The following is a 17,923-nucleotide window of genomic DNA, read 5'->3' as shown; positions in this document are numbered from 1 at the left end:
ACCCTGCCAGGGATGCTGCTTGCCAGGTTTCCCTAAACTATTTTAGCAGGCAGTTTACTTTTTTCTGTGGTTGCTTCCATCCTTTTCGTCCTGTTTTCTGTTTTCACAATTTATTCTATTATTGGCTATAATCTGTATCTCCAGCTGAAAAGAACCTACGTTTTTCTCTCCCTGTGCCTTGTTCCAGGACAGGAGGCGTTCCAAGCCTGCTGCCATCTCTTTAACCTGCGATTTTAATTCTAACAGTTAGTAGACTTTTTTCTTAGCCTTTTATTTCATGCTTTGTGTGCCAGATTATGAAGAATCCTCAGTCCTAGAAACATGATTCTTACTACTAGTTCTGCCTAGAATGACATTTTTATTGCATTTATTATTTGGATGTGCTTCACATATCCTTCACCCTGCCATTGCTGATTCTCAGTGGCTATCAGTTGCCTCTTCTTTGCTCTGTTTCTTTTATCATGAGGATTTTCATTGTGTCTACCTCATCCCTACTGGTGATGCAGAATTTGAGCATTCCTTCCCAGGGGCTGTCTGGTTCGGGGGCTTCCTGAAGTCAGAATCTACGATATTTTTGGCAATACCAGCACCGACAAGGGGAAAAAAATGTTAGGTGAACAATTTTCAAACTCTGTCTGTGATGCAGCCATTTGACTGGCTGGTGCAGTTCCAGTTTGAGCATTTTGCCAGCAGTACTGTAGATGTAAGAAATCCGATGTTTGTTAGCACTGGCTGAACCTATTGGCACAAGAATGTTTTCATCATGGGTTTTCTTTAAAACCAGACAGTCCTGTAACTCTTTCAGTCCAGAGGCAGCATGCCTTTCCAGAATGCTGAGGCAGAGGTGTTGTAGATGTTGCTGACTGTTTCCCTGGCTGTCATCAGTGATAAACCATTTTAGAAGTTTAATTCTTTCTTGTTTTGGTTTTGGAAGTATGAATTCCTGCATAAGGATAAAACATGAGTGGAATCGTCAATGATTTTGTTATTTCATTTAGTTTATAAGCCATTTTTCTTCTTTTTTTTCTTTTCTTCTTTTTCCCACCCTGCTCCAGCAGTGTGCAGGGTAGAAGGGAACAGGACCCATATGTCAGTGGTCTAGGATGGCCAGTGAAGGCTCCAACATCCCAAGTCCTGTGGTCCGTCAGATTGACAAGCAGTTTCTGATTTGCAGCATATGCCTGGACCGTTACAAGAACCCCAAAGTACTTCCCTGCCTGCACACTTTCTGTGAGAGGTAAGTCCTTTCCTCATGCTGGTAACTCAGGATTTGTGTCATGCTGCAAGCACAGGACAAGGCATCCTTTAGTGGAACAGGACTTTCCCCTTTACTTGTAAATGTCCTGTTAAGGCATGATAAAGTCTGGGAAGGCTGGAGAGGCAGAGATGTAGGAAAACATATTTGTGTCATGCAGGAAGAAGAGACAGCAGTGGCATATTTGGAATACATTCCCTTTATGCAAGAGTAAACAAAAAGTAAATCCAATTAAACTAATGAATATGGTTACTACAGTGTGAATGGTGATGATAGCCAGAATTTGGACCTCAAGTTAATGGTCTCAAATTTATTCTGATTATCGTGTAATTAGAAGCAAGAAAAAATATCTGTTGATTTACTAAGTCAATAAGTAATTATCCCATCCTTTTAATGTCCAAGAGTTTTACATGATATATACATTATTAATAACCCGAGATTAAATGTCTTCATTATTCTGCAGTTTGGTTGACTGAAGTGGGAAAACTCTCTGGAAAGAGATGTGATAAACCAACCTGCCTTTTACTGTCTTTGGCTGAATGAACTGCATATGCATAATGATACTTTAATGTTGCATTATCCATCAAATTGTGAAAAATACAGGCCTGCAGAAAAGTTAGGTGAAGAATTAATGGTTAGTTCTTAATCTGATGATGAGATGCAACTCTGGATTGTATATTGAATGGCAGTAGAATGTTTATAAACGGTATATAGCGGTGTGAACACATTTAATTCAGGAGATTTCCACCTTTTAGGAAGAATTGTGGTGTGAATCCCTAATTTTGCACAGGGTGAAAGAAAAATTGTGGATCTCTGCCTGTGTCAGATGAACCAATGTTTTGTAGAACAAAAGGAAATCCCAGCATTAAAAAAGGCTGCACTGAAACTCTTGCTGAAGTCAGTGAGACAAGATTTTCACCATGATGTGTTAAGTTTCCTGACTTCTGTTCATGTGTAAAACCCAAGGTTAGCTTCTGGTTTTCACTGTAATCCTCTTAGGCTGATCTGGTTATGGAGAGATGCTGGAAGAACTCTTCCAGTGAAGTGCTGATGTGCAAAGTCTAAGCTCTCCTTTCATGGAGCCCTTACTGGGGGGTCAGGAGGAGGGCTGCCAGGGGAAGATGAAGAGTGGTGCAACCAAAACCCTTGTAAAAGGCTTGTGGAGCTGTGTGAGGTCACACTTTCTCAGTTGGCATCCCATGAGGAATTTGGTGTAGCACTGCTCCCCTTAAGAACTGCATTCTGCAAAGCTTCTTGTGCTTACAGGACCATACTGAATATAGGATATTGCATGCAACTGTATATTGCATGCCCAGGCAGGTGTTAACTTCATTTCCAAGGCCAAAAGTGGCTTTAAGTCTCACCTGGGCCAGCCTGGTGCATATTGTCATATTGTTGATTGCTGAACTTTTGTGTCAGGTTTATACTCTGTGAAATTTATTTTTTCTGAAAAACACCAACATTGCCCTCCCAATCAAACACAAACAAAAATTTCCTCCAAAACTCCCCTTTACATAAACTGTGATATCATAGCAGGTAGTTCCCCATGTCATAAAGAAAGCTCTGTTGATTTTGGGTAGCTGCCAAATAACTTTCCAAATTGAAATACATGAAAAAATTTCCTTTGATTTTACTGGGACCATGTTTTACCTCTGAAACACTAAACCCACAAACACATGTTATTAAAGGAGATTCTGTTGGAAAGACGAGGGTCAAGCACCAATTAGTCAGTTAAAGGCACAGGCTCAAATACTTGATGCAACTTCATGTCTGTCAGACTTTATCAGATAAATTCAAAATTTTTACTGCATAAAACATCCTGTGAGCAGCATGCAGTAGGCATCTGAAAGCATGATCAACTGCATGAATATCCCAAAAAAGGCATGTAGCTCTTTTAATGATGTCTGCTTATTGAACCTTCTTTTTCATGTGGCAGAGTAAAAAAAGGTTTAAATGAAAAATTATTCCCCATAATCACTTTTGCTTCAGAAGCCTGTTTGATGTACTTTTATAAGTAGGGGTAGCACTATTTCAAACCAGCTCTTTAACTGATGAAAGGGCTTTTTTCCTTCTTTGATGATACTTTCCCTTTCTTTCTCCTTCCACCTTCCTTCCCCATAGGTGTTTACAGAATTACATTCCAGCCCATAGCTTAACCCTTTCCTGCCCCGTGTGCCGCCAGACGTCCATTCTGCCAGAGAAAGGGGTTTCTGCACTCCAGAACAACTTCTTTATCACCAACCTGATGGATGTCCTGCAGCGAACGCCGGACAACAGCATTGAGGAGTCCTCCATCCTGGAGACTGTCACTGCTGTTGCTGCAGGCAAACCACTCTCCTGCCCCAATCACGATGGAAATGTAAGTGAGACAGCCCCCTGTGCTGTGTGCAGGTATTGATATGTGCTGACTTGTCTGGGTTTCATGGGTGTCTTTTTCTAAAGAGAAAGCAGGGGAAGTGGAATCATACTATTTCTTTGATTTTATAATATATCAGCAAAACACAATTGATTCTTCAAATTAACTCAAATGTTTTCAGTGGAGCATCTTGAAGTAGTCAGGATGTTATTTTATCTTGCCAGTCATCTGGGATGATGATGTCTTTTGGCACATTTGGTCAAAATTATTGTCCTGCAAGTACTGAACCTTGTGCCTTTACTTCTTTGGGCTGGCTTTCCTTAGCCCTTGTAGCATCAGCTGTTGCTGTGGGTAGCTGTGTGTTTGTCTGGCAATATGTGACAAGGACCTTATGAGTTTTACTGATCTGCACGCTAGGGCAGTACCAAAAGATATGTGAACATATTAACATAGAACCAAATAAAAGTGATTCCTAGCTCAAATAAAAGCGATTCCTAGCTTAGGATGCTTTGCATCAGCACAGGCTAGAAACAGAGCACTTCTGTTTATCTGCAGTGTTTTGTGGATCTCTCATATCAGTTCTTGGACGCTGCTTTGTTTTTTCCCTTTGCCTACTCTTTTTACCTAGCATGTCCTCACCCACATCCTCAAATCATATCAGTATATTCATTGGCAAGTGCCTCCAACTGAGTTAACTCTGCTTACTTCACAATTTTCACTGTTAACCTGTGTAACTTCATGATAGGCATATGAGCTCCTGACTCATAGGTTAACTTATGCAAATTTGTAAATAGAGACTGCAAAACTCAGCAATGCTGTATTGTAAACTGAATGTTGTGCTTCTATGCAAGCTAAGAAACATGCCAGTAGTTTAAGACAACTTTCTGGGGGCTGTTTTATTTGATACTCAGTGTAGGTACATTGGTTGTGTAGGAGTAATTCAGCTGATAGGTAATGATTACTGTAATAGAGGAATAGCTCAGTTCCTTCTCTCTTGGAATTAGGTGGACTTGTAGAACTGATGTTGGACTCTCTGATTAATGAATAACTGGTGAAACTTTTAAAAATGTGTACTATACTAATGTGTGTGTAGTGGTTACTGATTAATATATTCCTAGTTTTTGTTTGCATTTTATTTGCCCTCTTTAGAATGAATCATAGCTGTTTTCTGACATAGCCATTTTGATAGGAGCCATTTGATTGAGAATTGCAGAAAAAGGTCAAAATTAAGGTATTATTTGTTTTGTGTTTTAAATTATCAGCTGATTATTCTTTGGGTATGTTTAAAAAAACCTGGCTTGTCTACAATCAAAAACATGCCACCTTATACCTCTCTGAGAACTCCTTTCTAAGGAAAGGTGCATTTGTAAGTCCTCTAAACCAACTTGGCTTGCCTTGAAACACAGCATGCCATTTAGGATGCTGAGTAGTGTGTGATGGGAACATCCTCTCGCTTCAGTAGGCATCTGGGAGGGTTGGGGATAGCCTGAGGGTGACTCCAATTTAAAGCTTTGTGAAGCTAAGAAATGAAAAGCTAAGTGCACACATTAGTCCTTGAGATGGGAGGAGCTGAGGTAAGATTTGGGGAGAGCTGCTTGAGGCTGGCCATGTGGGTTGGGCTGCAAGGGTGCACAGGGCAAGGTGCTGGGCACCTTAAGCCTCACTGAGGAAATGGGATTCTGCTGGCTTTATAGGTTCAGGACACAAGAGCACTGTGTGGCAAATAGGTTAGATACTAGGAAATATCTAAAACATCTTCATCCAGAATGTCTTCCCTGGAATGTGATTCCTGGGCAGTGGTCACAGCACCAAGCCTGCCAGAGTTCAAGAAGCATTTGGACAATGCTCTCAGGCCCATGGTGTGACTCTTGGGGTGGTCCTTGGCAGGGCCAGGAGTTTGATTTCAGTGACCCTTGTAGGTCCCTTCCAGCTCAGGGTATTCTATGATTCTAAGTGCCTGGCTGCTAGTAACTTTACTGGGGGCTTCAGGAAGTGAAAAAAGATTGAGCTGGCAGCTGGAGGAGAATGCCTTTACAGAACCAGCAGTTATTCTGCACTAAATCCAGTTACCATTAATTTTTACATATTGTTTCGGGTAGGGTCAGACCCATTGTATTTTTACTATTTGCATCAAATATATTTCTTTTAAATATTACCAGTTTTTCGTCATATTAGCTTGGAAATAAGTTTCTGATTAAACAAGTTTGTTTTTTTTTTCTATAATTTCAGCCATCCTGGACTTAAACCTCTCTGATTAAGATAGAAACTGATGCAGAGATACTTTCTCATTTGCTTGCCTGTCTGCTTGGAACTTAGCCTTCCTCAGGCCATGCAGATTAGATACTTTCCCTTCCCAGTTGGTCCCCTATTCCCATCACTCATATTTTCCATATGCGTATGTTTACTTTATACCTTCTGTGCACATTCTCCCATCCTCTCTTGTGGCAGCTTTGTTCTTTGTCTTCTTATGAAGAATGAAACTTAGTTTGTAGTATCTTAACCAACTTTTGTATTAAGATCTTTTGTATTACCTGTGACTGAACTATAAAAAAACGCTTCCTCATTTTGACCCACCATGGAGCACAAGTGTATGTTCCTGTTAAATCAAGGTTATAGGGCACATATGGAACTTTTGAACCAGTAGAAGATTCTTATCTTCTGCCTACACATTGAAATAAGATTGACTTTATTCTCAGGTGTGAAACACCTGCAGCTCTAGTGTATGAAAGCATTCTGGATTTGAAACCTTGATCTACAATCATTTAGGGGCAGTACAAAAGCCAGGGCCGGGCAAGCTGTGAAATTCTAACTCCATTGTATGTAATGAGTTATGTAGCCTCTGAAATGTCTATACTTGGGTTTTGTTTGAATTTGAACTGAAAACCAGCTCAGAGTGAAGGATCCATGTTTTTACAATGTAGAAGGTGGGGCAATGTATTTTCTGCCTCTGGAGTGTAACAAGAGAGGATACACAGTATTAAATTAAACACTTTTAACAAGAGAGAATGCCTTATCTCTGACTAGCTTTTTCTCAAAAGATCATAGCATAGCTTGGCAACTTGACAGGCATAAGATCTTTCCTTCAAAAACACTTCCTGAACTTGTGGAGCTGTTGCTTACTTCCTGTATGCTTCTCTTAGAAAAATAAAAAATCACCTATCCTTGATATTCTGATGAAGTGACTTCATATCTTACCTTTTAAACCCTTGCTTTTTCTCCTCACCTCTGTACTTCCCACCATGTCACTTACTCATGTATCCCATTAAAGTGTAATCTGTGGGTAGGGCAAAAGCTGTGACTAGAGAGGGAGAGAAACACACATTCTAAATTTTATCAGGTAGCTCAGAGGTGCCCTCAGGTAATTCAAACTTACATTCTTTAGAAAGCCAAAGCACACAAAGCTAAGGTACACTTTAGCCCTGGGACAGAGGAATTAAGCATGTGTGTGTGACATGAGGAAGGTGGGTGGCAAAGAGCTGACTCATACTTTTGCTGTAGACTGCTCTTTTAATTCAAACATATAGAAAGCAGAGGCTGAGCAATGTGATTTTACAAATGTGATTTTAGAGAAGAGGGGCTTGTGATTGGTGAGAGCTTTTTCCTCAAGACCTGAACTTTGAAGGGCTGGAATTAGTGTGTCTTGGCTTTGTGAAATCTAGTTCAGTACTTGGATCCTTGATTATGCAATTTTAAAAGTTTCTGTAAATTCAGTTGAAGTATAGTAGTGAAGATGTGCATGGGTCTCTAGTTACATCATTGTGCTGAAATATGCTGGTCTGGTTTAAGGTAGGAATTACTGGATGGGATTTCAGAACTGGTGGATATTAATTCACATTTCATTACAGCTAATGAGAATGTTCTCGTTGAATTTGTGGAAATACAGCTGAAGCCAGTGCTGCATGCTATAGTATATCCTGTCCTAGAGTTCTCTAGAATTTGGAAAGTAGAGGCAAATATCCTTTTCTGAGATATTTTGTAGGGCAAACCTGTCATAATGAAAATTTTTTTTTGGAGATTCACAAAATGTGATGCTCACATTGGGCATGGAGGGGAGAAATGAAAAGTCAGTGATACTTGTCTGTCTGTAGTTAGAATTCAGTCTTGCCTGATTAAGAGATGCTAAGAAAAAATTAGGAAATTAGCTTATCTAGACAGTTGAAGGTTGAATTGTATTATGAGGTTTTCCTTCTCCTTCATCTATGTACAATACAAAAATTATAGTGGGAAATGAAAGCTGCTTCTCTCGAGACATTTTGAATTTGAGTCAAAGACACCTTCTTCTATATAGAGATACACATTAGGTCTTTGTTATTTGTTTGTTATTTGAACTTCTGTGTTTCCCTGATGCTTAAATAAAGAGGAGGAAAGTTGTTTAGGCTGAACAACCTTAATGCCAATGAGATGCTTCCTTTCTTCTATATGTGGCTGCAAATATAATGATGTTTATTATGGGGTGGTTAGTAGAAAACAGAAATACTAAATTATTCTAATCACTGTATCCAAAGATTAAAATACTGAATAAATAAAGGGCGTGTTGAAATATCTTGAACCTAAGCATTAAATTTTTGAGAGGCAGAAAGTTGAATTTAGGACACTCATGCAAAAGAAATGAATTCATTTTTTTGGCCATATAAGAAGATTTCAGAGTTTCCTAGTAAAATATTATTCCTTTTGACTGCTTCTGATTGCAGACTTTTGAAGCCTTTGAAAAGAACTTAAATCCTAAACTCTGTTTAACTGATTTCCTCTATGCACTGTAAGAATGCATCACATCACAGTGCCTACCAAAGTAACTATCAGGCCTCGGAGATCTACTACAATGAGACTGCTAAATTCACAGTGACTGGAGTAGTGTTCATGGGAGTTGACATTGTTTTGAAGGTCTACTTTTTTTTCCTGTTGCTGATCTATTTGATGTTACACAGGTTATTTGGATCAACTTTTAAATTTTCTGAGCTTACATGAGTGGCTGACAAATGACTAAACCCTCACTGCACGTGAATCCCATATCTTGTGAATTGAGATAAGAGGGAAGAATGGGAATAGGACAGAAAGGAGCTTATCAGAGGAAAATCCTGTTAATGCTAACAGCCACATGCAAAACATGGTCATTGCATCCCCCTCCTTAATTCTCAAGATGCCTTGGAGCAGCCTGGTATTTTGCACGGTGCTGTTACAAATCCCTCTGCTCACCTGAAAACAGCTGGTTCTACACAACCATCTCATCAACCAACAAATCCAGCACAACCATTTTTGTGCAAGATGTGTGAGTGCCAGAAGCATCAGCTGAATTATTCAAGATTCTGATGATATGCTCTGAATGCAAAGGAGCTGCCAATGTCTTGCTTTGAAGCATGTACTACAAACTTCCTCATATCCTTTTTAATAAGCCTAAAAGGCTTTGTGCCCAAGGACTTACTAGCTGTGAAAGAAAGTCTCATGCCAAATTTGCATATATGTGCATTATTTTGACTAACATGTGATTTTGGGCACAGGACTTCTCTGTTTCTTTCCCTTCATGAATGTATTCAGAATTTGGGTTATCTATTACATGTAAAGATCTATTTTTATCTCTAAAGAGCATCTTGCTGGGTACTTAAGAGGTTGAAACAATCTCCTCCTCTTTCAAGTGTAGATCAGCATTCCAATTACAATCTCAGATATGAGGTTTTAATGGTTTTAAGGGATTAGTAATGGGATATGGAGATTTTTCCTTGCAGCATGTAGATTCATTTAGGGTGCTTTCCTCCAGCAAATAAACTTGTTGTTTGGTGATTTCCACTGAGTTTGTGTTTCAAGAGTGACCCTGTTATGAAAAACAGCCTAAGTTTGCACTTTCTTTAGCAAACCCTATGAGAAGACTAAGGATTGAGTTAATGAGGGCAGTTGAATGCCTGGTTTTTTTTTGAGTTGTTTCATGGAGTCCGTAAGAGAAACCCCAAAACTTACTATTACATAGTACAAAGCAATGATGTTCAGTGTTGTTCACAGGCTGCTATTCTGACACTTTATGATAGAATTAAGTGCTTTTAAATTAGCATTTTAATATAAAATATGTAAGAATAACAGCCATCTTTTAGGCAGTAAATTATTTGTGCATAAGAAAACAGAAACTTTGTCTCAGAGCTTGGCTAATAAACGAGTTCAAGACTCAGTAAGATGTGCTTTGAGTTATGTTCCTGCTGCCATGTTTGAGTGCAGAGTTGTGCACTTTTCCAGGTGATGGAGTTTTACTGCCAGTCCTGTGAGACAGCCATGTGCCGGGAGTGCACCGAGGGAGAGCATGCAGAGCATCCCACGGTACCACTCAAGGATGTGGTGGAGCAACACAAGGCTTCCCTCCAAGTCCAGTTGGATGCTGTCAACAAAAGGTATGGAGACTCCACTGACTGTTTTCCATTTTCAGTTTTATCACTGGCTTCCTGTGCTGAGGTAGATGTTTTAATGTGCTGGTTCCATGGGTATTTACCTAGGAAATGGGGATAATGAGGGTAGCATAAGGACAAAAAATCCATTGAGTGGAATGTACTGAGGGGTTAGCAAAAAGAGCAAAAGATTCCTGTTTGTCTTTTACATAACAGAGGCCATTAGAAATGCAAGTGTCGTGCAAAGAAGGGGCATAAAATGCTAAGGAGGAAACTGCTGTCCAGTCATGAATTTAATGATAGCTAACTAAATAATGCTGGTTGTTAAAAAGACAGGTACAAACACCACGGTGGCAAAATGGCTTAAAAAAAAAAAAAGTGGGATAAATCTAGTTATATCTTCTCGAGTAGATATACAGCATAAAGGACAGGATCCAAGGCCTCATTGTTGGCAATGCTTAAAGTCTAATGGATTTGCACTGGGGAGGACTGTGGCTTAGCCTTATTTTATCAGACCAGACCTACTGTGTGGTTATAAAAGGAATGAACTTAATTCTGGGAAATGACCAAATTTAAAGACAGCCTGCTGATGAGAGGGTTTAATCAAAAGATACCAGGGCAAGGGCCAATGTTTAATGACTTTTGAAACAGCAATCTTTGTAATTTAATTTTTCCCTCAGGCTTCCGGAGATTGACTCAGCACTTCATTTTATATCTGAAATCATACACCAGTTAACCAACCAAAAGGCTAGCATCGTAGATGACATTCATTCCACTTTTGATGAACTCCAGAAGACTTTAAATGTGCGAAAGAGTGTGCTGCTCATGGAGCTGGAAGTGAATTATGGCCTTAAACACAAAGTAAGAGGTATTTTTTGTTTCAGTGAAAAGCTGTTACTTTTATCAGCCAGTTTTTACAAATGATGCAGGACGCCAGTCTGACAAATTGTGTCTGAGATCCAGAGAACTTTGTTTTCCCAAAATCAGATGCTGCAGAGCCTTGCTTGTGGGTGCTCAGCCTTATAAGATGACCATGAAGATACAGGCCAAACAATTTATTCTGAAGAACTGATTAAGGCTGCCTGTATTGCCTCAAAGCACTGTTTTCCTTTCCAGTGCTTGGTAACCTATTTCATGTCAGATGCCACCTGTTGGAATACAAAAAGATTAGAGGAACATCTCACTTTCTTAGGGGAATGAGGAGAGTAACAGGTTGCAGAGCTGCATTCATTCTTTTACTTCCTATCTGGATGATTGATTCTGGGGGTTTTCCCCCTATATTGTAGACCAAGCTTCAGAGGAAGAAAAAAACCTGTACTTTTACAAAGCAAAGCCTGTAACATGGTGGGTAGAGATTTTGTTGAGGATTATTAGGTCTGAATCAGGATAATTAAAGAATTTAGTCCTTATTTTCCTGTGCATCAGTTCTCAGCTGTATAAAGAAAGATTTCTCCCTGAAAATTACCGTTAAGAGAAAATATCATTGATAACTGGAGTTTCAAGAGTGCCATTAATGAGCAGCTTGAGCATCTCCAGATGTCTGAAGTGGAGGAATGCTGTGTTTTTGGATGTAGAATTGGCTTGAAAACATCATTAGAAAGGTGCCAAACTGCTGAGTCTGTAGAAATGGAGGACTGCTAACATATGCACAAGATACATACTTTTAGGAACATGGGGAGCCCAAAACCATTGGGGCACAGACTGTAGTCATCTCCAGAGCTAAGCAGCAGCTCACAGAAGTTTGAGCATCAATAATGTTAACTTAGATCCCAGGTTCATCTAAATGTATTCAAGATGTCACACTTACTTCCATGGCAAGCAAATATATTCTGTATGTGTACAGAGTCTACACAAAACAGAATATGATGTTAAATTATCTTATTATTGTTCAAAGAGATTTAAAATAATTTAATAACTGTGAGCATTAGATAATCAAATTTTTATGAAATTGTACATAAGCAGTAAAAGAGGCATCTACCCTGTTTGTATAAAAAAAACCCAACTGAAATTGGATTTTACTTTTGAATGACTAGTAGTCCTGCAAAATACAACCATTCTGATCATATACTTTTAAAAAATGAAAAAAATGCAGTGGCTACATTTTACAAAGAAAAAGTTGGCAGTTCAGTTTGTTGTCCAATGGACTGAAAGAGTGTAAAATGTAAAATACTCTATGTGTGTTTAAAATGGTATTTATGTTAGGATTTAATATCTTTCATTTTTGTAATGAAAGAAAACTGTCTTGAGAAAGTATTTTAAAAAATAGCTGGAAATGGTCTTTCTTTTAAGTTTGTGATCTGTTAGCTGAAGCACATGGGGTTTGTCATCCTGGGACCTTGTTGGCTATGCTCTCTTTTAACTTCTTATGTCTTTGAATGAAGACCAAACAGATTAGAAATGCCTTGTATTGCATCCTGAGAAGTTTCTATGTGCCTAGAAAAGCAGATGACTTGAAATTTCAGAGTTGTCTTGAAATTTGTTCATTCTAAAAGATTTTGTGTTGCTATTACTTTCCTATATCAGTAACACATGAGCCTGGATTTTCTCCAGTGAACTTTCCAAAGTTCAAAGCTTTGGAAAATTCAGAAAAAAATACCTTTAGAATTCAGTGTCATTACATAGAATGTCTCAGCAAGGGAAGACTATTTCGTAGCATCCAGTCTTAAAGTTTACTTTACATCAATTGAAACGTTTCAAAAATATTTACTTTACAATGATGGTCAACAAAATAACTTCTCTAATTCACAGTCATGTCTGTGCCATAGTTCTTCTATGTAGGAAAAACATAGCAACTGTGTGACTAGATACCTTCATTTAGGGATTTTATCAGTGTAGATTGTGATGGGCAGCTGCAATGTTATCTTAACTATCATGAATGTCTCTGCTAGGTTGTCGTAATTCAGGGATCTATTTCCAATTAATTGCAAAATTGTTTTGTTTTTTTTTTTTAATTGTTAGCCCTGTTCCCAGCCCACACCTAGCAATTTTGAGGCCAATACTGTTCTAAGGATTTTAGGCTGAGGGCCAGAACTGACCCTATAATAGAAGCTCTTTCATAGTCTTAAATACTGAGTGGCCACTTGCTGCCCACCAATATTTCTGGCTACTCAATCCAACTCTTTCCACTATCCACAACCCATTCTGTTGATTTTGCTTTCCTGCCTGCTGAAAGTGAGGAATCAATTTACCTTCTGCTGGGGAGATTTTCCCTTTCCTCACTCATTTAGTTCAGGAATCCCACTTTTCCTCAGGATGGATGAGCATCTAGGTCTTGAGGCCTTCTTGTCCATCTCCATAGAGAATTAACCCCCAAATTCCCTTGTCTCTGAAGAAACAGTATCAAGAAGTTTCTTGCAGCCTCTCTTGTTAATGGACCTCATGATTCCAAAATATCTCTGCTTCTGTGAACATAACTCAGTTCCAGTAATTATCTCATTAACTGTGACTGCTGAGAGTTAGATGGGGTAGGGTTCAGACTTCTACATTTGTTGCTGGGTTTTTGCTCAAAAAATACCAAAACTGAACAACAACAACAAAAAACCCAAAACAAGACAGAAAAAAAAAAAATCTGAACAAAACCAAAAAACCCAAAACCAAACAAGACAAGATATGTGGGGCAATAATTCAATCTAGTGACAGTGGGTCTGTAAAGTCTTGAATCTCCAAACCAGGGTATTGTTTTGTGTTGCAGCATTGTATTCCAAATACAGGTTGGCGGTCAGTGTGCTACTTCTTCTAAAATGAATGTTTAAATTAAACTGTAAAATAAGACATTATAAATTTGGTGTCTACAATGACCTTTAGATGCTACATCTTCCTGGGATAGCTAGTAACATGATGCTAATCTGGTGTTTGGTAATGCACACAGGTCCTCCAGGCACAGCTGGATACCTTACTAGAAGGACAGGAAAGCATTAAAAGCTGCAGCAACTTTACAGCCCAAGCCCTCAACCATGGCACTGAAACCGAAGTGCTGTTGGTGAAGAAGCAGATGAGTGACAAGCTGAACGAACTGGCCGAGAGGGACTTCCCGCTGCAGCCCCGAGAAAACGATCAGTTGGACTTCATAGTGGAAACAGAAGGCCTGAAGAAGTCCATTCACAACCTGGGCACTATTTTAACCACCAACGCTGTTGCCTCTGAAACAGTTGCCACCGGTGAGGGACTGAGGCAGACGGTGATCGGACAGCCCATGTCCGTCACCATCACAACCAAGGACAAGGATGGGGAGCTCTGTAAATCTGGGAATGCTTACCTCACTGCTGAACTGAGCACGCCTGATGGGAGCGTAGCAGATGGAGAAATACTTGACAACAAAAACGGCACTTATGAATTTTTGTATACTGTTCAGAAGGAAGGGGACTTCACTTTGTCACTGAGACTTTACGATCAACATATCAAGGGCAGCCCGTTCAAACTTAAAGTGGTCAGGTCAGCAGATGTGTCTCCTACCACTGAAGGGGTTAAGAGACGTGTTAAATCTCCAGGCAGTGGTCATGTGAAGCAGAAAGCTGTGAAAAGACCTGCGAGCATGTACAGCACTGGCAAAAGAAAAGAGAATCCCATTGAAGATGATTTGATCTTCAGAATAGGTAGGTGACTCGGCTGCCTGTTGACATACTTAAAAATAGTTCAGGGAAACTGAATGAAAAAGTTTAGTTATTGTAAAACTAAAGCTGTGAGTAGAGCAACCTGATAATACCATTAGACCTCCTGACTTTTGTTTATATGTACATTTTGGAAGTACACACTTCCAAAAATAGTTTGCAGCAAATATTTAATTGGGTTATCAGTTGAGAAATGCATACATTTGATTTGGGATATTTTAAAAATTGTTAATATTCATATTGCAAAGCTTTTGGTATGGACTAAAGTAATTTCAGCTTTTAATTTCAGCTTCTGTATCCCTTGCTTCTAGTGAGCATTTCTGGCTTGACTACCAAATAGTGGCATAGTTTTGTTGGTAGTGGTGCTGTTTGTTAGGTGCTTTTTGCTTTTTTTTAAACTACTCTCTCTAACACACCATAAACTCTAGAAGTCTTAAATGTTTTCCCAGAAGTGCAGAGCCTTTTAGTTCTGTTGTGATGCAACCATGACCATGTGCTTTATTTTTGAGTTCTACCTTCTCCCCTTCTTCTCCACTCAAAACAGGAAGATGTATTTCATTAGAACAAGAGCTATGCATGGCTCAGCTATGCATGGCTTTTTTTCCATGAAATCTCTTGGAATGTCCACATTTGGGATAAATGGATCACTATTTTATAGAAAAAAACAGAGCTGAGAGTAATATTTTGTGTTCAGTTTTCAGCCACTCATTTCACAGAATGACCCTACATAGATATATTCCTCTAGGCTCCTGTATGCTTTGTCAAAAGGTCACAGGTGTAATGCTCTAGGGTTTTACATTCTTCCAAGTTATGCAAAATTATTGAGACAGGTAAAACTTCTGATGTTTTCACAAGGATTGCTTTCATGGAGTTAATTTACTTCCAGTTTCAGCTCACTTTAAAAAGTTAAGGTTTGGTTCATTTGTTGATGAGGCAATGTAAAGAGCTTATCACTGTTCTCCAACACTACTGTGTATCTCTGTTTTGAACCCATTGTTGAATTCCTCCAATGGCTCTTGCCGAATCTGGATCTGAATTTCTAGCTGGCTAAGATAAATCTTCTGTTTGGCCTGCCAGAAGCTCATACAGCTGTGTTGGAGAATCATACTGTAATATTCCTCTGGGCATCCAAGTCTGTGCAGTGTGCTGTTGTATGTATGCTGATGTATGGGCTTTTATGCACAAGTAAATTGATCAGCTTCTAGCAGGGGATTGTTCTCCTGCTAGTACTAACAAGAGACAGCATTAATGCAACATTAGTGCATTTTGTTCGTGGGGATGTGTGCACAGTATCATCTGCCAATGCTGCCAATTGCATCTGCCAATGCAATTTAAAAGCGTGTGGCTTTTAAAATGGCATGTCAGACATTCCAAGGTCAAATTACTGACTACACATTCATACATTCATGTAATTTATTATTTACAAGAGCAGAGTATTTTCTGCATTCTCTTTTTCTCTCTCAATAATTTATATCCTGAACTTACTATTCTTTTTAAACAGGTGTAATCTCTAAGAGTGTGTCCATGCAGATCTGCATAGAATGTCCTTAGTCTATACAAATGCAAACAAGAATGACGTTCTTATGATAATCTAGAAAATAATTGCTGCCCAATGGTTTTGCTACCTCTACAACTACAACTGGTAGGAAGCACTAAAGTGAGAGGGAAGTCTTTCTTTCATTACCCTGCTTTTGTGCCTTACACTCATACTGAGCAGAGGTGAGGGATGTTCACAGTGTCATTCCACCAGTGCCACTTCCACCTTCCCTGGTAAATCTCTTCCGTCCTTCAAAGAAGGGTTGAGAGGCATGGTTGTCATCAGCTGCTCTGTCCAGGACCCCATCTTGTGTTCTAGCTCTGCCATGCTGTGCTGTGTGCCTTAGTATTTTTTGCCTTCTGACACTTTTCATTATTGGGTTCTTTGACACCATTTAGCAGTAGTGGTGCTATTTCCCACTTTAACTGCTTTTTCCTCTTCATTTACTTATATTTGGAATTGGCATCAGATACAGCCAGATGGAGAGTTGGCCCTCTGCTAGAAAGTTCAATTTTCCAATTTTCCTTATCCTTAGACTGTTTAGTTGTCTGTTCAGTCATGTAACTGAGCATCTAAGTTTAGCTGGTACATTAGCGTGTAAAAAAATTGCCTTTAACAGAACTTCTGTCAGCATCCTTACTAGGTGTGAATGTCATCTTCTGGTCTGTTATAAATGCTGAAAGCAAATAGAAGCCTTACTGTGAATTTATTCCACATAAAAAAAATCACAAACAAGCTCTGTGTAATCATAGCTTTAGTGCAGTTTAAAAGCAGGCTTAGAGGTAGCAAAGGGATTCTTGATCGGGCGTTTCACAGGATCACCAAAGAAATAAGGTTGGAAGGGCCCACATTGGGTCACCTGGTCCAGCCTTCCTGCTGTAGAAATAGGAATACCTAGTAATGGGAAAGTAGACTTTCCTTTTCCCATTTATTAGCTTCAATCCCTCTGATGCTCATTGTGAGCTCTATGGGGGTGTGATGGTCAGTGTGGAATTTTGCCAGGCCTCCATTGCATTGCACTGCAGTCGTACCTGTACTGGACAGGGTGGGCAGAGCTCTCGGTGCCACATTGCTGGCAAAGCCCCCAGTGTAGTTCTGATGTGCTGACAACAGACACCTGGCCTGGATTTGGCTCTTGTTATTTGAGGTTTGGCTGCTGTGGCAGCAAAGAATTTCTGATTTGTGCTTACCCCTAGGTTTGTGCACACCTGTCTGTGGTGACAGAGTCTCTGCTGCCTGAGCAGGGCTTGGAGGGGGTCTTGGCCAAGCTTTTAGAGCAGATGCTGTGTAAAGCAAATTAACACAAACCAGTCCATCTTCACTACCAACAGCGTGTGGGCGTATCTGCCAGAGTTCCTACTGAATTACTCGTTCCTCTTTAAAGGTTATAAACAATGTGCCTTCAACAACAGACTGACTGATTTTAAACCTTAAGGTTATTTGGGAACTTCAATTAGAAAGACTGACATTCATTGTACAGCAAACACATAGGGTTAACAATTCAGTGCAGTTTTACTACAGAGACTTCTGTGCTTCAGCTGCATCTATTATGAGAGGAGACATCACAGCTCATAATGTGTAAGATTTGACTAAATTTCTTTTGGCACTCTGAGGAAAAAAAGAAAGGCAGATGGGAAAAAAGAAAGCTCCTTGATACTTGTCTATGCAGTATGTATGTAGACCTTTCCATGCTGTTTAGTTTTGCCCTTTTTTTTTTCTGTACCACATAGGAAGGAGTACCAGAAGAATTACTTGAAGTGCTGTAGGCAGGAAAGAAATGGTACCTACACAACAGGTTATGGC

General features: G+C 39.4%; 1 protein-coding gene across 17 annotated transcripts in view; it reads left to right on the top strand.

The window, feature by feature from the left end:
• Positions 1–17,923, top strand: part of TRIM2 (tripartite motif containing 2) — an 87,829-nt gene that overhangs the window by 48,498 nt on the left and 21,408 nt on the right. For 9 of the 17 annotated variants that reach the window (XM_058023927.1, XM_058023917.1, XM_058023929.1 and 6 more), the window contains 5 exons: positions 1,056–1,237; positions 3,377–3,614; positions 9,831–9,982; positions 10,657–10,837; positions 13,845–14,568. In XM_058023927.1, coding sequence (XP_057879910.1) covers positions 1,104–1,237; positions 3,377–3,614; positions 9,831–9,982; positions 10,657–10,837; positions 13,845–14,568 — 1,429 coding nt within the window. In that variant the 5' untranslated portion in view covers positions 1,056–1,103. Of the gene's footprint in view, positions 1–187; positions 246–1,055; positions 1,238–3,376; positions 3,615–9,830; positions 9,983–10,656; positions 10,838–13,844; positions 14,569–17,923 lie in introns of those variants that run through there. The other 8 variants (XM_058023932.1, XM_058023920.1, XM_058023933.1 and 5 more) reach the window with 3 other exon arrangements.

This window comes from Melospiza georgiana, chromosome 5 (assembly GCF_028018845.1).
Source record: "Melospiza georgiana isolate bMelGeo1 chromosome 5, bMelGeo1.pri, whole genome shotgun sequence".
Classification (NCBI taxonomy): Eukaryota; Metazoa; Chordata; class Aves; order Passeriformes; family Passerellidae; genus Melospiza; species Melospiza georgiana.
The sequence above is the reverse complement of the archived record's forward strand: the minus strand, read 5'-3'. Positions and strand labels throughout refer to the sequence as shown.